The 8,397-nt window shown below is 41.5% G+C and overlaps 2 protein-coding genes across 4 annotated transcripts; both read left to right on the top strand.

Annotated features, from left to right (window-relative positions):
• The first annotated feature begins 1,229 nt into the window (after positions 1 to 1,229).
• denr (density-regulated protein) lies at positions 1,230 to 5,071 on the top strand. 3 transcript variants are annotated; one of them, XM_071515671.1, is made up of 8 exons: positions 1,230 to 1,384; positions 2,202 to 2,314; positions 2,432 to 2,451; positions 2,586 to 2,670; positions 3,736 to 3,816; positions 4,105 to 4,221; positions 4,325 to 4,464; positions 4,928 to 5,071. In XM_071515671.1, the coding sequence occupies exons 2-8, from the start codon at positions 2,209 to 2,211 to the stop codon at positions 4,970 to 4,972; spliced, it is 594 nt and encodes a 197-aa protein (XP_071371772.1). In that variant the 5' UTR covers positions 1,230 to 1,384; positions 2,202 to 2,208; the 3' UTR covers positions 4,973 to 5,071. The 3 variants fall into 3 exon arrangements, with proteins under 3 accessions (XP_071371772.1, XP_071371770.1, XP_071371771.1); XM_071515669.1 differs by having other exon boundaries at positions 2,586 to 2,669; positions 3,726 to 3,816; XM_071515670.1 differs by lacking the exon at positions 1,230 to 1,384 and adding an exon at positions 1,405 to 1,548 and having other exon boundaries at positions 2,586 to 2,669; positions 3,726 to 3,816.
• A 1,841-nt stretch (positions 5,072 to 6,912) lies between these two features.
• LOC139641353 (hydroxycarboxylic acid receptor 3-like) lies at positions 6,913 to 8,155 on the top strand. The gene has a single exon (XM_071515687.1). The coding sequence runs from the start codon at positions 6,913 to 6,915 to the stop codon at positions 7,912 to 7,914; it is 1,002 nt and encodes a 333-aa protein (XP_071371788.1). The 3' UTR covers positions 7,915 to 8,155.
• The last annotated feature ends 242 nt before the right edge of the window (positions 8,156 to 8,397 follow it).

Raw genomic sequence — 8,397 nt, forward strand, 5'->3', positions numbered from 1 at the left:
TGATATTGTGCTGTACAGTCATAGGGCCTTACTTATTCATACTTTTATTTCAGAAAAAGTGTTGGCATCTACACTTTTATTTTGAAGGTTGAAATGTTAAACCGGAAATAAGATTGTGATAGCTACTGCTCACTTCTCTTATGAAAAAGGATGCGAGAAAGTCCAATCTTAGAATATCCCATCTGATTTCAATATGTTTGGTCCCCAAGGCACCCATAGGATTCCCACTGAGATTTTATTGCATGACTGGTCATGGAAGATTTGATTGGTGAAAACGGAGTGGTTGAATAATAGTAGAGACACTGGGATAAATGTGAGCACAGGAAAATGACTCCACCCTTGATCTTACTCTGGTTTCAGTTGTGATAACTGCGATCTGCCATTGGGTTTACCACCTAATAGGAAACAAATGTAGGGAGTGATCATTACAAGAACTGGTTTGAGGGATGGTATGGTAGGAAAGGAAGGCTTATGTTATACATTCTGTAATACCACTGGGAGATCAACCTCCACTGGAGAAGTGAGGTGTATGGTTAAGATGGTGTCATGACTGGCTGAGTGAGAATAAATAAATCTGACAATCCAGCAGTAAATACTGATGATGCATCTGCAGTGTCATGGTCAGTCGATGGTTAAGTTCAAGGCTTGTGTAAATTGTACGAGGGGGAAGACTGGGTGTGTTATTTTCATATTTAAGACAAGACAATAATACCAGGAGTGCTTCATGTATCCTCAAACAACCTCATTCAGGTTAAAGTCAAGTCAGTTTTATTTATATAGCCCTTCATCACAAAAGCATGTCTCAAAGGAATTTACATAGCAATAATCAATAGCAGAACAAAGTAATGAAATTCAGTGTACAAAATAAGACACAAGGAAACAAAACAAAGCACAAGACACAACATACCATGTTGGAAGACATAACAGGCCTACCTAACCTAGTTGCTGGGACAAAACAATAAAATGAACAATAACATGGACAACCACAGATGCTCTTAGAGGCCAGGAATTGTGCTGGGAAATAAGAAAATAAATATTATGACTGTAAATTCTCGTGGCGTTATAAAATACAAGTCCAGACACTGCTGTTGATCTTTAACCATTAAAAAAACGCCCCAAAAACACGACCTATGCCTGTATCAGATTACGTCTGCCCAGTCTCCGAAACAGCAGGTGGCGGTAATGCGCATTAGCGTTGGGTACCAACCACTTTTAAATCCACCAAAAAATAAAAAAAAAATAAGAAGCGCTACTAGAAGTGGTGTGCTCCAACTATCAGAACTAAACCATATTCAAATAGAATGAATTTCTAAAAGTCAAACTAACGTTAATAATGCGAACGACTTTGTTGAACAGACAGCAGTAATAGAGTATCTTTCGAGGGGTACGTAGCTAACTTGGCATTTCTTCTCTTTGTATTCAGCTAGCCAGCAGAGACAGTTTGGTCTGCGGTGCGTTAGCTAGCTGGCTAGCTTAATGCTTATTGCTCACTACTTGCGTTTGCTAACGTCGTAACGCTTTACCGCTAGCTCTGTGGGTGACAGCTTGGTAAGTTACATGATGAATGAAACCAATGAAACTACAGTCGGGCAAAATGTTCAACACGGCATGTCTTGCCGCCATGGCGATATTATCTGCGATATCAGTGATATTACAACCGTAGAAATTAGAGCAAGTAGTAATAGTATACTAAGCAGTCTGTTGAATCGCGCAACTAAAACAGCCGCATGTGTTAGCCAGCTAACGCTAGCTGTTGTACTGACTTCTTCGATGACATCAGGCCAACTGCTCATGGGTGTAAGTCAGTTGTAGTGGTGCAGTAGCCTCTGTGGGAAAGAGATTGTGAAATGTTACTGCATTTCCAGTTGATAATTGATCCTGTCTCGTAATGTCAGTTACTGGTCGTGTTTAATCTGTCCTTCCAGTGACGATATGGGCGCTGTGTTGCCAGGGCAAGCTGGCCTAGAGGGGGCCTGTGAATCTGGGAGTGATGAAATATCAGCTTTCTGACCAGCTCAAGGCAGAATAGCAAACCATGTTATCTTATGCCTACACTGGTACTATCAAATGGATAGTGTAATAATGACAAATTTCAAGATACTGCTGCATTGGTTGGTAGAATCTGATGTGGGAGAATGGAAGTTTTAGGCTTTAGTCTGGCTTAAGTCGACAATAACTGCATTTTATTTTTCTGTGTCCAGATTTGTCATGGCTACTACTGAACAAATGGAGTCAAGTTCTCCAGAGAACAAAGGGGACCATGGGACAGCTGTCTCTGATTCAAAGTACCCATTGAAAGTTCTCTACTGCGGAGGTATAATACATTTTCACTGGGTTTTGCATCTTTCCTAATGTTATGTTGCTACTGACAAAATTGTCCTGGATCTGTTTGTGTAATGTTTCTAATGTTTTTCATTTATTTTCTCTGTAGTGTGCTCCTTGCCTACAGAGGTAAGTTTAAAATCAAATATATTGACTGCATGTCCTACACAGTTTGATGGCCCAATTTACTAAAGTACACATAAAATATACCTGTTGAGATATTTAAGCTGTGTATTAATTGTAACCTAATCTACTTTCTGCAGTACTGTGAGTACATGCCTGAGCCAGCCAAATGCAGGCAGTGGCTTGAGAAGAACTTCCCAGATGTTTTTGCCAGGATGAGTGTAGGTGAGTACCATTAGGCACTTTACCCAGACATTTTTTCCTGTGTGCCTTTGGTGTCCCCGAAAATGCACACGCTTTACTCAAACATCAATAACTTCTGAATGGTTTGTTCAGCTGTCTTGCTCCAAATGCTAGAAGAAACGACCCTCTTGCACAGCTGTAACGATGGGATCAGTCCAAAACAGTTCCGGCAAAGTTGTGTACAGTGCATGGATAAACTACCCATGTTGACTCCTACTGGAGTGCCACATCTTTATGTACAGTATATTGATAGTTTTTTCTGTGACAGGTGTTGGCAGGTGTCCCAGGCAATCGGAAAGCTTTCTGACAGTAAATGGATAGGCGTTGACCTCAATACACAGGGTAGAGCGCATCTGGAGACAGACTTTTAGAAGCACACTTGGAGCAAAGATGCTCAAGTCAGGTTGTGTGTGTGCAACATGCCAGGTCCCACTCTACATCAATGTAAAAAATGAAATTGTTGTTGGAATGGATAATGATGGTAAAGACACCACAAGGGACAAATTATGTGCAAAAATGTCCATGGACAAGGGTCCAAAAAAGCTTTGTATTTGTACAGGGGTTTGTTTAGTCGGGAAAGATGTCCCCAAGCATTGAAGTCACTCTAAAATAAGGAGAAAAGTTTGAAATATTTGTGTATATGCACTCTGTGTTTTCTCTTCATTACTGACTAAATGTGTATTTCTGAGAACAGAATCTGGAATGTTAGAGGTACTGACCATTTAGTTGAGTGTGACACATCAAATCTACAGTCCAAAATGGCTTCACTGAGGACAGAATTTTCAGTGACCCTACAGGGTTGAAGATTAAGTATGGATGCAATGATGGGAACCTCAAAGGTGAAATGTTAGAAACACATACTGGTCAGCAGCTGTTCTACTCTGTCACTGAGTCGGCATGTAGCTACCCACATAGCAGTCATCCAAAAGCTAAGACCTGTGTGAGTGGCTTCATTAATGGATGGTGCTGCACTGACCATGGAAGTATTATATGATCTGCTGTGGTACTGACCACTCCTCTGTCACTTCTGTCATACTGGTGTGGGAGGGAACGCGCCCAAGCAGGAAACCGGCCCTGGAGAGGCTCCCCCTACAGGCGAGGAGGAGGAGAAGAAGAAACAGAAGAGAGGTTTGTTGAAAAAATAAAAATTATTCCGAATCAGTTTTGTGTAGAGAAGGTTGACTGTTAAGCTACCTGGTAAAGAAAGGGGTTCTGTGCTGCTGTATGTATGTATGTATGTATATCTTTAGCTATATTAGGTAGCTCTGTGGGTGAAGCTGCTTGTATAATTGTTGTATGATTACATAATGCCATCTTCAGTTTCCACGTGTACTAACCTTGTCAATGAGTGATATTCTGACTTGTTCTAATAGCAGTGCAATGGAAAGTGTTATCTTTCACTTTACTCTTTCATAGGTGGGAGAGGCCAGATCAAACAGAAAAAGAAGACTGTGCCTCAGAAAGTTACAATAGCAAAAATCCCAAGAGCCAAGAAGAAATACGTCACACGGGTGTGTGGCTTGGCAACATTTGGTAAGGCTGAATGTGTTATGAGTGTATTATTATACTGAAAAATACGAGATGCCCGATGTGTTTTTATTCTTAACACAAATCTTCTCCGACTCTTACCTTACAGACATCGATCTTAAAGAGGCTCAGCGATTCTTTGCCCAGAAGTTCTCTTGTGGTGCCTCTGTTACAGCAGAGGATGAAATAATCATTCAGGGAGATTTTACCGATGACATAATTGATGTAATTCAAGAGAAGTGGCCTGAGGTAAGCTATCTGAAGTTGTGTCAACTGCTGAAAAAGCATCTTAAGATAATCTTGCCTAGTGATTTTTGTGAGTGGAACAGAGCTGGTCATAAGCAGATTTTGGGACAGTTGGTCATAAGCAGATTTTTGAGATACCCCTCCCCATTTAGGGGGGGGGGTTATCTCCCATCCATAATTTACAGAATTATACTGATCAACCAAAAAGATATACAAGACACGGATATATCCTGCTTTATTGAAGCTCTGCCATAATTGTTTTTTTGTTATCCAGCTCCCTGTCGTTGGGTTTTGGGTGTTTATTCTTGTCTGTGTACAATTTTGAAATGTAAAATCTGCTAATGTGGAACAGCCTCAGTTATCAAGCCATTTTGATTTATGTTCCTGTCATTAGAAAGACCCACTCTAAATACACACACTCACATATGAACACATTGTAATCAATCTCTGCATCTCTCCATTGCAGGTGGATGACGACAGCATTGATGACCTGGGAGAAGTCAAGAAGTGAAGACCCAATATGCACTTTTACTGAAATGGATGTGACCTGTAACAACAACAACAACCTGGCCAAATGTACACATTAACATTAAAAGTCATTTTATATCTATTTTATTTACTGTATATAAAAACTGTGGACTTGGCCACTCACTTGGCATTTTTAGTTATCGATAGCTGCTTTCTCTCATTTGCCAAAGGTGTGGTATGTGAATTCCTCCCCAATGTTCTTCACTCAAGCAAACTAGGCTAATAAATTTCAGTCTCATTCGCCTGTACACTCACATCGTCTTTCCAGGTCTTCTTGAATGAGTGTATCTTTTATTTTTCAAAGAATTTAAGGATTTGTTTGTTGGCTGGTCAGAATCGCTGCAACTATCTCCTTTATCTGAGTCACTCAGTAGTGGATTTGTACACAAATTTCAAGAGGGGTGGTGGGGTCTGGTCTTATGAAGACAAACAATTTGTTAGTGGCGAAGACAGCGTGGAGGGTGCAGGACCAGCTGTTCACCCTTTTGTTTATACTGTAACAACACAAAGGTAATTCTATATTCAAAAGACATGCAAGTTAGGATGTTAGGTATCAGATACTCCTGCCAATGACCTTAATATAGGCACTGTTCTCCAGGCGCTGCACTGTGGCTGCCCACTGCTTTTAAGTAGTTAGGGTCAAATACAGATAATACAATCAAGTGTAACTTAACATAACTTAATACTCATGGCACTTTTATCTTATCCAAACTTTAAATTTATAGTTATCAAACCTCTACTCAAGTTCGCTTTGTCATCCTCTCCTGCTTGCTTTGCCTCTGCTGCATCTCTGCATGCTCTAAAACATCAACCTAAACCTAGTGTGTGTGTGTGTGTGTGTGTTTACATTTGTTTCAGCCTTAGCAGTTATCCGTTTCCTTCACCACCATAGATTACCACCCAAAATTATCAGCCACTGCACAAAATGCAGCTCATAATACAGTAAACGCCTTTGTGCTCTAGTCACATCCACTAGTCAAATTTTATTTGGGCTTACGTGAGAACGACATACAAAGGCCTTCCTCTCTTTGATGGTTATTATCTGCCACTTCAAGAACAAAATTCAAACTAGGTTCATCTTCACCATTTATTTTGTTGCCTGGCAACATCCCGTTGAGGATTATGTAGCCTGATGTATGACCTAATGTTTGTTTTTTTTATATAATTTTTGTGTTAAAATCTCAACTAGCTATCTAATCTCTGTTTAATCTCTGTTTCTCTTTTGCCCCGCTTCAGTGTAGGCTAAATTATAGAAAATAATCATTATGACTCCTGACGTTTCCCACTGTAGTTTTCTTCTTTTTGAAGAAGTCCTGCAGATCGACCTGCCCACCAGCCCATGGCCAAAATAATATCCTCAAGGTGTCATAGCCGCGTTGCAGGTTTTGCTGTGCCATCAACCAATAAAAAACATGCAATAATAAGTGGCTCACACATTTCTTGATTAAATTATATCTGTGTGCCATAAAGAGGGATGAAAGGAGGATGTTTTTTGACAATTTTTATTTCAAGGGGGATGGCATCCCCTCGTATCCCTCCTCAAATCGACTACTGGAGTCACTTATGGCCGCAGGTTAGTTGTTTTTCAGGGACCCTTGCATCCCACTCAGTACCCATGAGTAAACTCAGTCCCAAGCATAATAGTTTTATAATGAAGGCACACTCCCTAGGCAGGTAACGTTTACAGTTGTATATTCCTCTGGGGCAATACCACTTCCCTAAAGATAACAATGCACGGATAGGTACTCGGTCCACTTGTGCTTAACTATATGAATTTGTATGTTTGTCAGATAATAATTAGCATGAGCACAAACCCGATATTCCCGCTAAAGAAGTCACCTGGCACGGCATATCTGTGTTGACACTGTAAAGAGCAGCAGAGGCGCACTGAGCTGTGCGTACGCTTCATCGCTGGTCCACAAGATGAACCTCACTTCAGATGAGTGCTGTGCCTTTGAGTCTCCCATCCTGGACCGGGTTTTGCCTCCAATCCTCATCCTGGAGTTCATGTTTGGACTGATGGGGAACTTCGTGGCCCTGTGGATGTTCATCTTTCACATGGACACCTGGAAGCCCAACGCTGTGTACCTGACCCACCTGGCTGTCGCGGACTCCATCGTGCTGTTCTGCCTGCCCTTCAGGGCCGACTACTACAGGCGTGGGAAGAACTGGCTCTACGGCGACGTGCCGTGTCGGATCCTGCTGTTCCTGCTGGCGGCCAACCGAGCAGCAGGGATCTTCTTCCTCACCGCTGTGGCTGTTGACCGCTACCTCAAGATTGTCCACCCCCAAAACCGCATCAACCGCATGGGACTGGACTACGCTCTGTGGGTCTCCCTCGGCCTGTGGGGCCTCATCGTTCTTGCCACTGGATACCTGCTCACTGATGATCATTTCTTCTACCGCAACAACCGCACACAATGCGAGAGTTTCAACATCTGCATGGACTTCAGTCCCCTCTCCACCTGGCACAATACTTTTTATGTCACTCAGTTCTTCCTACCCAGTGCAATTGTTGCCTTCTGCACGATCAGCATCACATGGCAGCTGAAAAACAAGACTCTGGACAAAAGGGGGAAAATCAAACGGGCCGTCATGTTTGTTTTAGCTGTAGCTTTGATCTTCATTATTTGTTTCTTCCCTAGCACTGTCTCACGCATCGCTGTGTGGATCCTCAAGGCATGGTACAGTGAGTGCAAGTACTTCAGGGAGGCCAACCTGGCCTTCTACACCTCAGTGTGTTTCACATACTTCAACAGTGTCCTCAACCCTATTGTGTATTACTTCTCCAGCCCTGCCTTCAGTGGCAGCATCCATAAAATCCTAAACAAACTGCTGGGAAAGAAAGAAGACCAGGAGCAAGACATGGAACAGGCGGCATCATCTGAGAACGGTGTTTCCACCATTGAAACAAGAAGCATATGAAGCCAGGTAGCGTTGTATACCATGCAAGCTGAAGTATCATGTGCCGATCATACACTGATGAAGGGTCCTTCAATTTTACCTTGTTAGATGAATGCATAATGCATGTTAGAGGCCTGGCTGTTGCAGGCATAATTTCTATACAATCATAGATTATTATTAACTACAATAAAACGTTGAAAGTAGGATTAGCAAGAGAAATATTTGGATGTAAAATGGGAATGTGCAACTTTGTATAATTTAGCATTATCTACTTGTACTGATGTAGCAAATATAATTATTAGTGTATCTTGTGGTTTGTAATTAAAGACTATGAGTAATTAGGCTTCACTTCAAATTGATCTTCACTGCAATTGTAGGATGATGTCTCATATGCACTGCAAATGTTTAGAAGTTTGAATTATTATTTTTAATATTATGTGCTCTCCATCTATCAAATGCCCAAAATGTAAGTGACTTAATGTAGGTATCCACCTGTCACGCTAG

The sequence above is a fragment of the Centroberyx affinis genome, unplaced genomic scaffold (genome assembly GCF_046629955.1).
Source record: "Centroberyx affinis isolate AG114_WGS23_722 - 3 ecotype Tasmania unplaced genomic scaffold, CSIRO-AGI_Caff_v1 ptg000364l_1, whole genome shotgun sequence".
Taxonomy (NCBI): Eukaryota; Metazoa; Chordata; class Actinopteri; order Beryciformes; family Berycidae; genus Centroberyx; species Centroberyx affinis.